Source organism: Nicotiana tabacum, chromosome 18 (genome assembly GCF_000715075.1).
Source record: "Nicotiana tabacum cultivar K326 chromosome 18, ASM71507v2, whole genome shotgun sequence".
NCBI lineage: Eukaryota > Viridiplantae > Streptophyta > Magnoliopsida > Solanales > Solanaceae > Nicotiana > Nicotiana tabacum.
The window spans coordinates 6,808,395-6,822,048 of record NC_134097.1 but is presented as its reverse complement, the minus strand read 5'-3'; the positions used below and the strand labels follow the sequence as shown (position 1 = coordinate 6,822,048).

At 38.0% G+C, this 13,654-nt stretch overlaps 1 protein-coding gene across 1 annotated transcript; it reads right to left on the bottom strand.

Annotated features, from left to right (window-relative positions):
• Positions 1–4,444: 4,444 nt before the first annotated feature.
• On the bottom strand, positions 4,445–13,051 carry LOC107771680 (protein MULTIPOLAR SPINDLE 1-like). The gene is made up of 11 exons (XM_016591111.2): positions 12,840–13,051; positions 12,668–12,725; positions 12,005–12,151; positions 11,844–11,903; positions 11,476–11,561; positions 11,315–11,369; positions 10,618–10,731; positions 8,180–8,372; positions 6,824–6,894; positions 6,350–6,564; positions 4,445–4,672 (listed from the first exon to the last, which is right to left on the bottom strand). Exons 1-10 carry the CDS (start codon positions 13,029–13,031, stop codon positions 6,380–6,382), a joined length of 1,161 nt encoding a protein of 386 aa, XP_016446597.2. The 5' UTR covers positions 13,032–13,051; the 3' UTR covers positions 4,445–4,672; positions 6,350–6,379.
• Positions 13,052–13,654: the final 603 nt, after the last annotated feature.

The window sequence follows — 13,654 nt, the reverse complement described above, 5'->3', positions numbered from 1 at the left end:
ACGGGCTACTTTTATTTCGAGTTCGAGCAAGCACTCACTCGACCATTACGCCTACGGGCTACATTACATCGAGTTCGAATCATTTACTCGACTACGAAGCCTACGGGCTACTTTTATATCGAGTTCGAGCAAGCACTCACTCGACTATTATGCCTACGGGCTACATTGCATCGAGTTCAAATCATTCACTCGACTGCTAAGCCTACGGGCTACTTTTATTTTGAGTTCGAGCAAGCACTCACTCGACCATTAAGCCTACGGGCTACTTTGACCATTATGCCTATGGGCTACATTATTTCGAGTTCGAATCATTCACTCGACTACTAAGCCTACGGGCTACTTTTATTTCGAGTTTGAGCAAGCACTCACTCAACCATTATGCCTACGGGCTACAATATTTCGAGTTCGAATCATTCACTCGACTACTAAGCCTACGGGCTACTTTTATTTCGAGTTCGAACAAGCACTCACTCGACCATTACGCCTACGGGCTACATTATTTCGAGTAAAACTACTCGTTTCTTCGAATTCAAACGAACACTTGACTATTTAAAGCTGAAGAATGTTCGAGCCCGATAAAGCAAAGGGGACTACCCACAAGGCCCGAAGGCAACAGAGATTAAAATTCAAACTATATATTTAGCTTGAAAGGCTATTTTGCTTCAAAAGGAAGAAAGATTTATATTTACAATTTTTTGTACAGAGGCGGCTACTCTGCCAAAAGGAAGTTCTTTATACAAAAATCGAAAGCGGTATCGAAAGAACGCAGCAAACGACCTAAGGCCCTAAATGACTCAATCTTCATCGGAGGTGGTATTCTCGGCATCGTCCTCATCTTCCGACTCCCCCGAGTCATCGGAGTCCTCCTCAGGAAAGGCCAACCTCCGAGCTTTGTTCTCCTCTGCCCTGGCGACTTCAATCTCGACCCTAATATCGAAGCCCTGAGCTCTGACCTCTCGAGAGCCTCTCTCCGAGCTTGCCATTTTGCATGTTCGACCATGCTCTAAGCTTTGGCTTAGTTAACCTCGACATCGATCCTGAACTGAGCCACTTTGGCATTAGCTCTTTTATTGACCTCAATCACCTCAGATCTGGCCACTTCAAGTTCTTTGGCCAAATCTGCTTTATCTGAAGTGGCCAAATCCAACTGATGCTGAAGCTTTTTCATCTTTTCGATCAGCCCCAAAGCATTTTCTTTCGCAGATCGAAGTTGGACATCGGACAGCTCCAACTGAGCTTCAACGGCTTCCTTTTTCGAGGCAAGGATATCCATACACTTTTTAAATTCTTCTGCCTCGGCCACTAGCGCATCTACCTGTGAGTTAAGCCGTCCAATCTGCTCGATCCTCTGCCGAACCTGCAGAATCGGATCATTAGTGGTTATCTCTTTTTCATCTTCACTATCATGGAACATTCGGAATACCTGCTCAACTATCTCCTCATGCTCTTCCAAAGCCGCTGTCAAATCCGCTTGAAGTTTTTCACTAAGGAGCTTGTACGAGTCACTTTTCTCAGTGAGGCTTCGAACCTCGGCATCATGCTCCTCCCGGATTCGAAGAAAGGCCTCGTGATACAACACCGAAGCCTGCAAACAAAAGAAGAAACATTAGAATTACCTACAACTCTATGTGTAAAAGAAGCAGCGAAAACGCCATCAAAGTTACCCGATTCAAAGCATGTTGGGCCTCGTTGAAGAGACAGGCGGGCCCCACCGCATTCATCACTGATTGATCTTCTTCGGTCACCAAGGACCGAAGGTAGCTGGCAATTCCCACAGGGGAAGAAAAAATTCGGGTATCCGCAGGTACGGAGAGTACTATCTTCCGCCTTCGGTCGAGATCGATACTCGGGGCCGAAAATCGGTCCACTAGTTTATGAATCGATGAAGGCTCAGTAGAACCCGACCATGACGCTTTTTTAGGTACCGGCATTCCACCAAAATCGGTAACCTCCTCTGAGGCACTGACTCGAGCCCCTCCAGAAAACCATGGATATCGGTCGACTCCTGAATACCCTCATAGGACCGATCCTCCAACATGACGGCCTCTCGAATCATGGCATTCAAAATCTGAGGGGATCCGCCAATGTCAACTATCTCGAACTCATCCCTTGAAATATCTTCTACTGCCCGAGAAGATCCACCCTTGGTGTCCCTTTCAATCATCTTAATTCGAGAAGGGATAATCTCAGCTTCTGGGATTATGGCCAAGGTTCCCTGATTTGCTTCCACCAAATTGGAAGACTGTTGAATCACAACATTAGCCCGTACGCAGGCTAAATTCTCCCCTCCTTCTTCGAGCTCGTCCCTTAAATGGCGGGCCACTTCCGAAGACATAACACCAAGCCCCCCTTCGGCTTTCGAGATCTCTTAGCCGGTTTCTTCTTTTCCGAGCTCGGGGAGCCCGATACGTCTTTTCTCTTCCTTTCTTTTACCTGCTTCAGGACAGGAGCTTCTTCGCCACCAGATGGAGGCCTCATGGCTACATCTTTCCTGAGTCCTACAAAAGGGAAAAGGGAGATTTACCATACAAACCGATAAAGAGATAAATCGACAAAAAGATTTACCATGACTGCGGGCCTCCCATCGACCCTTTGATAATTCGACCCAAGCACGCTTGGAGTACGGTCTCTGCAACACCAGACTTTCGACCCATTGTCATCGGTTCCGGCAATCGAGCTACGGCTGTGATAAGGAAAGAAAAATGGATCAACAAAATAAAAGGCAATCACAAAATCAAAACGGGCAAAGAGAAACGTTCACTCACGGCTCATATTCCATTTCTCGGGAGATGGCAAGTCATCGGTAGGGATCAGGTCCGAGGTTTTGATTCGAACAAAACGGCCCATCCAACCCCGATCTCGGGTCTCGTCTATGCTCGAGAATGGCGTTTTGATTACTCGGCGAGCAAGCTTGATCAACCCTCCTCGATAAAGTCGGGGACTGTAAAGGCGCATAAGATAATCAAGGGTGAAGATACGCCCCTCGGCCTTGCTCGAGAAAAATCGAAGAAGAATCACTATCCTCCAAAAGGAAGGGTGGATTTGGCCGAGGGTCACATCGTACCTCTTACAAAAGGCAACGATGACAGGGTCTAAAGGTCCCAACGTTAAAGGATAAGTGTAAACACTTAAGAACCCTTCGACGTGGGTAGTAATTAATTCATCAGGCGATGTGATTACTACGAGTTTATTATCCAGTTGCATTCTTGTATGACTTTATCGAGAACTTTTTCGGTAATTGAACATTGATACCTCGACATCGGCTCACACCGACCCGATATTGGAGAAGGCTTTTCAATTTTAAAATCACCTACAGTCGAACACCCTACCAGAACAAATTCCTTAGAGCGGGGCTCTTCCACATCCTCGCCGCCAGCAGGTTGAGATGAAGAAGCGGTCTCTTTTTGCGGAACAGTTTTAGACCTTTTTGCCATTTAAAATTTCGTGAACAAAGAACGAAAGTATTTGGTATTTTAAGAAAGAGTTTGCAGTAAAACTCACAGATTTACAGGAAGAAAACTCAGAAGAGACGAAAAAGAACTTAGAAAATTTGGAAGATTGAAGACGTAAAAGTATGAATGATGGAAGGAAAGGCTATTTATAGATTGGAGCAATGACAATTCAATATCAGAGGTGGCCGACCACCGTCTGACACATTAAATGCCTTGGTAAAACCGAACCGATGGGACAGCTATCACATACGTCATGGTCGGGATCGATGTAAACGTCAGTATATATCTGATCGAGCTGTTGGGAAATCATATCGTTTCTCGCCACGTCCTTTTCCGAGAAACGAAGGGACTATCTGTGTACGGTCAGAACCGATTGAATCAGTCGTACGAACTGATCGAGACGGCAATACTTCGATCGGAAGGTATCTACGTAAAGTCAGGTCGAGGTCCGAAGAAAGGGCTTCAGGATTCGAGCTCCAAGTCCGATCAAGGATCAGTTCGGTATCATTATCGGGCCCATGACCAAATCGAACCACGAGGCAAAAGGTTGTCGGAGATGCACAGACCGACTAACACCCACCCCGAATATCAAGACTCCGAGTCAGGATCGAGCTCGAGTCAAGGCCAATGGCTCGACCCGATATCGAGTTCGAGTCAGTATCGAAGCTCACAGACAAGGTCGTTACAGCCGCACTAAGGGAGAGAATCCTGACGGAAAGTAGGGAAAAGACAATACATCATGGGCTCTCCACTACATATTTTTTATTGTATATAAAGTAAGATCCCTCTACTATAAGATGGGGATGGATTGTAAGCAGAGACACATTGTAACAAAAGATTTCTTCTCATATTGAAAGATATCCCCTTGTGTTTATTTCCCTTTATCTTATTCGTTCTTCTCCTCACTATTCTCATTCTCATAGTCAAGAATACACGTATTTCTATTTCTCTATACGACTTGTATCAAATTATATCACATATCTTTAGAACCATACACAAATTTAACTCTATCCAATTTTTCGGATAAACAGTTTCATATTTTGAAACCAATACAGCTAGGTATTATTTACTAGCATTTGCCAAAAAACATAGGCAATGCAAGGGAAGCATCTTATAATACCATTTGCTAATACAAGAGAAAAAGTTGCACCAAGTATTACAACTTACACGTAAAAAGCATCAGCTCCTTTGATGCCTTGAATATAAAGCCATACTTTATCCTAGAGCAAAAAGAAGGATAGATGAATAATCCATTCAAGCTCAATGCCGAAGTCCGAAGATACAGTAGTAGAAAAGTTAAAAAGAAAAAAGAAAAAAAAAAGAACTGATCAACTTATATTCCTAATAAGATAACATCAACTGCCTTTTCTTTTTGTTTCTATTTTTTTCTTTTATTGGGTTGTCCGGGCAAGTAGGCCTTCACCATATTTCTGCTCTAGCATGACTGCTAGAACAAGGAGAAACAAAGTGAAAGGAGATAAAACAGAGGTGAATACACTTGAAATGAAGATATTTGTTTTCCAATAGTGGATGATGACCTTGATCTTGGACGAGCACCCATGTTTGGGACAGCCGTAGCTGGAACAAATCGTGCTCTCCTCTTAAGCTGGACGTTAATATCTTGAGTTTTAGGGCAACATGGTTGCCCCTTCTCCAGCGCCAGAGTTTGGGTTGCAGGTTTGGAAGTGGATGGCAAAATGTCATTAGAAGCTGAGGTTTTGTTGTATTGGGACAGTAAGAGAGTTGCGAATAATGAGATAAACAGTATAAATTTGGCTTTAATCATGTCTACTAAGCAAGATTTAGATACAGAGATGATATACAGTATACTAGAAACTATGAAAGATGAGAAGTGAAGTACTATGCTAGGAGCAAGTTTGGTTAGGTGGAAGTTAGGGAGGACATTATATATCAAGCAAAAAGCAGAAGTGTATACAATACATACACCTTTTTTTGCATCTTTCGAATATAATGAACTTTTCGGTACGAGTAAACCATCATAAAAGCAGAACAAAATTTAAGGACTCTGTAATAACTCTTCAAAATGTAGTTAGAAAGATAAACAAGGTGGGGACAGGAGACAACTCTAAAGTTGGGAAAGACAAAAGGTTGTACATGACTAGGAATTCTTGGTATATAAGTAAACTAATCAGATTCCCACCCCCTATTTCACCAAGAAAATTACATTAAAATGAGAAAAGAACATGTCTAGATTAAACTACAAAGAGCCAAAAGTCAAACCGTCCAACAACCTCCTTTATGCAAGATCTCAATTACTTGGTATGTTGAGGATTACCATTAAATTGAGCAATTTAAAGTTAATGAAAATTAGTGATGCCAAGGGAAATCAAAGATTTGCTTGCGCCGACTGATTTTGTTGCGGGATATATTTCAACCTGGAATCAGGTTCAGTATAAAGATATGTGGGATTTTGCTCTGGCTTTCGGCACATGAGCTGTGTTATGTCATGTGGATTTTGTCCACGAGATAGATTCCTCTCTACATACTGTTTCATCTTTTCACATTAAAGAGCATCTTTCACTTTAAATAACTATGTTTCTCTAACCAAGAACCCACTTGTGGGATCGCATTTGGTACATTGTTGTTATTGTTGGCAAGAGAGAGAGAGTGGAAAAACATGTGGAACAAATGACAATTATAAAATGGTAAATAAGTGCTGTCATCATGAAGTTCCTTATAAGTATCGAGAATACTGAGGTCGACTTACAAGGTGAAATTAAGTTCCTAAGAATTTAGCATTTAGTTGATGATCTTTGATTTTCAGCGAATCAATTGATAAGAATTCTTGAATTTTAAGTAGAAAAGCATTTGCGATGAAACAACTGAAATTTCTATCCACAAGAAAAGAAGAATTGTGTTGAAAGCAAGTTACTTACAATTCAAAAGGAAAAGCTGCAGGTCAGTGCTTAGCTAAACAAGTTCTCAAGAATCTGTGGGTTTAGCTTCTGCAGAAATGACAACTGCCCCACTTGCTTGGCCACAACTCCAATCACACGATCTATGTACAGTACATAAAGAGAATTCCTGTTCTCCAGTAGTTCCAATGCTTTTCTTCCGTGGAGAATTGATACAACCCATTCTTCAAAGAGCCCTACAGAGTAAATACAACATATGGATATTTTAGTTCCATTCATCATAACAGTATGAAAAATATACTTCACCAGATAGGTCATTTCCTACTAATTATCCTTGTGGGCATGTAACATGCAATATGTTTAGGACCGAGAGCCTATTAATTTGAATTTCCCTCGGTCAGTGGCAGAACTGCCTTGTATCCGAGGGAAGGAGGGAAAATAGGTTATGAACAGTGCAAATGCATTATTGTATCTAAGTGATTAAAAGAAGCTCACTTATGTCAAAATCTCCAGCGTTTGACCAGGTTAGCAAATAATCAGAAACCAGAAATTCAATAAGCTGAATCCTGCAATTGAGAACATATAACATGCAAAAACTATTTTAGAAACGATGAAAGCTATGCATTTTAACTAAATTTTCTCCTTTTATTGTCACAGTTTCAGGAAGATTCATGAAAATTTTAAAAAAATAAAAATAACTCAAAAACAAAAGGAAACCGAAGTTTCGCAGCAGTAAAAACAAATAACAAATAGTAAATTGTATGCCACATCATTTTGACAGCCCTTGTTACCAACTAAGTCTAGCGAGCCCAAGCTTTTGTTTTAAATGTGAAGCTTAAACATAATTCCGATGATAAATCTTGAGGTGCATGTATATCTCCATATTGAGTGAGTAAATGATTTTGCAATGACTGGGCAGAATGCAGTACTTCGTTCATGTATCTTTTTTTTAAAAAAAACATCTAATTTTGAATCTGAAGCAGGCACTGCTTCTATAATTAGGAGAGAATGACATGACTGGGATCCCAGGCACCTCTGATCACTTAATCATGACAGTGTTTTAAGTAATGATAACTATACACCAAAAACAAAAACACGTACCAAGCAATCCTGCACTAAAACCACCATTTACAATAAATAAGATTGTCAAGATGACATTAAGAATACAGTAGCAATCACTCCACTAGAGGATGCTAGAAAAAATGAAAAAGATGATTATACCACATACAAATTTAACCAATTTAAACTTTATATTAGCTGAACTGACAAAAGAAGGAATGAAATAACCAACTCGAATTAAATGCTGTCCCTGTAGAAAATCCACATCCAAAAGAACAAATTCTAACTCCTCAGCCTAAATACGGAGTGTTTTAAAAGTCACATTTCTTTCAAATCGGGAAAGTCTGGATGGATTATTGGTCCAAAACAGATGTAAATAATACACTGTTCCTTTCAAACCTCCAAACTGAAAACAGAAATAAAAACAAAAAAAAAACATGATAAAATATCAAACCATAGGAAAATGTGAAATCGAAGATAGTGCCAAATTAATGTGTGTCTATCACCAACAAAGAAACAAATATCAACAAATAAAGGAAGACCACATTAACAAACAAGAAGCGTACAATCCTGGCTTACAGCTTAGAACTACCAGTGGGAATCTCCCGCACAACATGGGTGGGTTTGACTCCCACTGTCCCCCTTCTCCCTTCCCCTTCCCCTTCCCCTTCCCCTTCTACGGCCCCCCTAATATGCATATGAATTTTTTTTTTTAAAAACAGAAGCATAATTAAAAGAATTAAGCCAGATAAAGATTAGTTCATAGACAATATACAAGCTGGTGGCACTTACATCATGTACATAGAGTTATGCATACTTGAAAAGGAGTCATCAAATGGATCCATGAAAAGCAAAGTCTCTGCCACTACAGAAATTCTTTGAGAAACCGCAAATATTAGACGCTGACCGACAAAAGCCTCATTTCCAACCTTACGCATCAAATGTTGAATATAGAACTGAACAGCAGTGTCAAAGTGATGAGATTCTGAAACATATCATTATGGAATCAAGAGTTAAGAAGCTTTGCCGAAGGAAATATAAGTAATTTACATTGATGAATTTAATATTAATAATTCTGCTGTCCAAGAGAGACAAAAATTACTTTAATTTGCTCTGAACTTCAGACTCATGATCCAACTAAACTAACAATCAGTTCGATGATATCAGGGCCATAAGGGTCTGTCCCTCTTTTGATTTGAATGGTCTTTGCTTCTAACTATTCGTTATGGCCTGTCCATCTTTTGATTTCAGTGGTCTTTGCTTCTAACTATTCGATACGATACATACTACTTTGAACTAATATGAATTAGATCAAATGAAGCTTTTTGAAATCATCTTCACAAAAGTTGGTTCCTTCAAAGATAACTAAATTGTTCATAAATATTGTTCAGCATCCGTCCAAAATAATTAGAAGCATTTTACATAATCTCTGTTGTGTGAGAACAATCATTTTTTAGTTTCTACAGGAACAAAAAAATCAAGGGGTATTTCTATACCAAGCAGATAGTTTAATCGCAAATATTACTCCCCTCCATTCGAATTTACGATACTATATTTATTTTGAAATGTCCAAAAACTTTCTACACCTTTCTACCAGTAGTATCTTTTACACAACTATCATAAATTTTAAGAATTCAAATTAGTTTAACAATTTGGCCACTGCTTTAATATTTTATTCACACTATTTACAATTTGTAAGTCAACTTAACATCTTAAACTCAAACCTAATGGAGTGGTATTGCATAAAATGGGAAGATCAGAGTATACAACAATAATAACAACCCAGTGGAATCCCACAAGTGGGGTATGGAGAGGGTCGTATGTACGCAGACCTTACCCCTACCTATGAGGGTAGAGAGGATGTTTCCGAAAGACCCTCAACTCAAGAACGTTAAAATGGAGCAATAAAGAAACAATAGCAACAACAATGTAATAAGACAGTGTAAGCAAATAATACAACGAGTAATGATAGAGATCCAGGGATATGAAACTACAAGAATAGTGTCAATCCTAGTGCTAATACTGACATATCGTATAGAAACAAGGGACCAGGAATAGGAAGGTACCCGACTAGTACTACTATTACTACTGGTAAGACAAGGCGAAACTCTAGACTGTCTATCAACCCATCACCCTAATTTTCGACCTCTACACCTTTCTATCGAGGGTCATGTCCTCGATAAGTTGGAGCAGAGTCATTTCCTGCCTAATCACCTCACCCCAGTTCTTCTCAGGCCTCCCTCTACCCCCGGGAAGATCAGAGTCTAATAAACCAAAAATCAATTATTATATGAAAACTGATTTGTTTCAATTAAATACGTATCAAACCAAAGAACCTGTACTTTGCCAATTCTCAGTATCATGACAAACCATTTCTTAGTTCTGTATATGCATATACTGGGACATATCTACCAAAATCTTTTGAATGCCTGCTGCCAGAATCTCGGAGCTCAATTAAGAACTTCATGGTGTCATTTCCAAGTATGGACACTCAGAAAATTTATGGGTATAAAATGTACTACTCGGTACTCCCTCCGTTCCATTTTATGTAAACCTATTTCCTTTTTTAACCGTTCCAAAAAGAATGACCCCTTTCTAAATTTGGAAATAATTTAACTTAAACTTCCAATTCTACCTTTAATGAAAAACTTTTATAGCCACACAAATACTTTAGTATATTACCACAAGTTTCAAAAAATTATAGCCACACAAATGTCATAACCTATTTTGGACCACAGGTTTTAAAAGTCTTCATTTCTTTCTTAAACTCCGTGGTCAGTCAAACAAGTTCACATAAATTGGAACAGAGGAAGTAGTTCTTTCATAGCTCTAGCACATTAAGATTCTGAAATATTTTCTGCTGAGAATGTTTAAATTTCAAGTCTTCATGCTCTAACACACAACCTTCTGTACTCAAATATTGTAGATATTACTACACCTCATGGAAGTCCATAGAAATGAAGTCTATTAGGTCTGCATTTGCATCAAGAATCTATTTTCTCTTCCTCAATCTAAATTAAGGAAATACTTCTAATTCTACAGCTTGCATGTAGGCAAGGATTGACAAGCTTTCAGAGTACAACACTACAACATATAAGCAGTGTAATGAATTGAAGATGCTGATTACACCATTACCAAATGTAGGTGAAAATATACTTTCTCAATCTGCTAAAAGGTGAAGATAGTCTTAAGAAAACTAGTACGAATAAAAAACAAGATCACATAATTACCATCTCCTTCCAAAGCGCTGAACGTTCTTCTCAATAAACGCATGATTAAGCTGTTAATAATGCCTTCTACGGGTTCTGCATTCCTTTCAGTTGGTGACATTGTCGCAAGTGTACCTTTAAGTAGTAAAATATAAATACTGCTGAATCTGAAAGTCATCAAAGAAAGAAGACTAGATCGTAATTGATGAACCCATCTGGTGCTATCTTATCATTAAAACTGAAAGCTCAGAAATTTAGGCATTCTATGCAGTGAAACCGTTCATTACTTGCATATAAGGAGTTGATAAAGAAGAAAAATTGTGAACCTTTTGCATTTTTTAGTAAAGATTAGAAGGCTTCATTTAAATGCTGTACAAACCATGAAGATAGTTCTCAAAATGCAGTCTTTTACAATAATCTTTCTTTTAAAACTCAAATCTTAGGATGAACCTTCAGTAGCAGTCATCTTTTTCCATTTAAGTTTCAGAACAGATAGTATATTCACTAATCAGCCCCTTGATTTCAGCTTCTACTACATTCCTCAACACTAAAAATAGAAAATAGCAGTAAACCTGCGTAATTTAAAATTAAAAAAGAAATGGCCTGTGTATTAAAAAAATTATATATATCAGGAACTCAAGTTTAAAATTTCCAGATGAGCCCAAGGAGAAATTCCACAGAGAAAGGCAAATGGAAACGGAAAGGATTGTGTCGTTACCAAGAATAAAGTCCACGGCTTGGTGGCACCAGTTCTTAAAGTTACCCTTCTCCAACTGCAACACATTTGTTATAAAAGCAAAGTGAGATGAGACATGGAAATCATATTTAACATAAGACAAAGTATCATTAGCTAAAAGCAGGTTAATTGAAACCACATACACTTTGAGGAGAAACACTATCACAAAGCTCCACAAGAAAATCAACTGAAGCGCTCAGTTGTTCAACATTATTTTCATTGTCACGTTCTGCCATTTAAGAAAAGACAAAAAATTCATACTTCTCATCTAAAGCAGAAAATTCATCTTCAGCAAAATTTGCCAAACAGGACCTAGAATTTTCCAGATATCAAATTATGGCACAAGTAAGAAATGATATACATCATAGCATGAAGATATATCATAGCATGACTGAGATATGATGTATCCCAACTCAAAGTAACTTTCAAAAAGTCACGACTTTGCAAGTTAACCATCCAAAGTGAAGACAATTGTTTACATCCGTGAGAACATCCTTAAATGGATTTTCACCTGAAATCCGATGAAGCAAGGAACCATCTGTTCTTCTCCGCTTTCTCTCCTTAATCCTCACTGAGAAAATCATACAATTCAATAAATCCAGCTAATGTATACAGTGAACCTAAATTGACAACTTTACACCAACAAATACAACAGAAATCCTAAAAATGAACCTTGTCTGAGAAATCTTCTCCGCAGCACCTCACTGAAACGTTGGTCAGAACCATCTCCAATTCTCTTAGGGCTCAATAACCCCAACTTATCAAAGAAATAACACTTGCATGATGCACTTTTTGGAAATATATCACACTGCGAACCATCTTAGGTTTAAAAAAAAAGAGAGAAATATAAGAAAAAAATTCCCATTCGAAACGAATCTATCTATACAGACAACACATTGCTAAGTCAAAATAAAACTCAGAGAAACTCTTGTTGTCATTGCAATTTTGATTTAAAAACGAAACAAACAATTAAGTCACAAAATTCTGAGGCCGGAATACAGAAAAAATGCCGTTCAAATAAATTAACTTATACAGACAGCATTGCTAAATTTAAATCAAAACATTTAGCAAAAATTCCTCAGAAAATTACTATTATTATCATTGCAATATTGATTAAAAAACAAAAACATAATTAAATAAAAAAAATTGAGGTCGGAATATATCAAAATAATCAGATAATTAGAAGCTAGATCGACATTTGACAATCGAAATCGAATATATAACAACAGATCCTCAGGAAAATTTCCGCAGTCGTCAAATTTTCATTATAAACATTAACATGACAAGTAAGCTGAATTTTTTACTTTAAAATATTACGGAAATGAAAAATCTAACCTTCGGCTACTTTGAGGTCCTCCTTGAGTCTGAGAATCTCTAATTTACGCTCTTTTGCCTAAGAAAAATAATTCAAAATTTTACAATTAATTCAAATTCAAATTCGTCACACGCAACTTCTACGAGATAAGTGAAAGTAAAAGGAAGAAAAATTAAAGGAAATTGATCGAACTTTTCGTTTCCATTTAAAAGCATCATCGGAGTAAGGAGGAGGAGCGGCAGCAGGTTGAGGAACGGCAGCAGAGGAAGAAGATGGCGGTGCCGGAGGTTTTTGGAGGAACTTTGATCGGACGAGTGCCATTGCGATCGCCAGTTTTAGGGATTCATCTGAGGAGCTTTTCGGTTGCTCTCTCACAATCTCCATTTCTCTCTCGCACTGTGGAAATGGCGGGAGTAAGCTTGTTATAAAATGGAACTATTGGAGGTTTTATACTCCCTGTTAAAATAGAGAAAAATATTAAATGCAGCATAAAATAAAACATTGTTTAGTTAAATGGACTAAAAAAATAATTTTGTGAAACTAATGAAGCTTTTAGTTAGAATAAATATTTAATGCAATATTTAATTATCGAATATTATACAATACTCGATTCATATTACGTTATGCATAAATCTATGCAATACTTTGTACTAGATAGATGTGGAATAAGTTATTCGATGAGTAGTACAAAGATAAAAATAAACTTTAAATAAGTAATATTTGATTATTCATCCATAACAATTCATTTATTATTATTGACTATAAAAGCTGGTCCAAGGGAAGTTAGAAGTAGGCATAAAAAGTAATTGGGAGAGGTTACGGGGCACGACATGACATCAGCCATTATTTTTTCCAAGGGTGTTCAAACTTGAAATAAGTAAAAAAAAACAAATCTGATAAAGGGTGTTCAATATATGCTATGTACCTCTAAAACGTAATATTTTACTTATATACGCAGTGTAATTTTCTGATAAAGGGTGGTCAATTGACCACCTTAACCATAGTGT

Coding starts and splice junctions, on each gene's coding strand:
- LOC107771680 (XM_016591111.2), bottom strand. CDS start 13,031: ATGGAGATTGTGAGAGAGCAACCGAAAAGCTCCTCAGATGAATCCCTA. Junction 10,732..11,314: donor AGCCGTGGACTTTATTCTTG/GTAACGACACAA, acceptor TACTACTTAAAG/GTACACTTGCGACAATGTCA. Junction 6,895..8,179: donor CATAACTCTATGTACATGAT/GTAAGTGCCACC, acceptor TCTCAATTGCAG/GATTCAGCTTATTGAATTTC.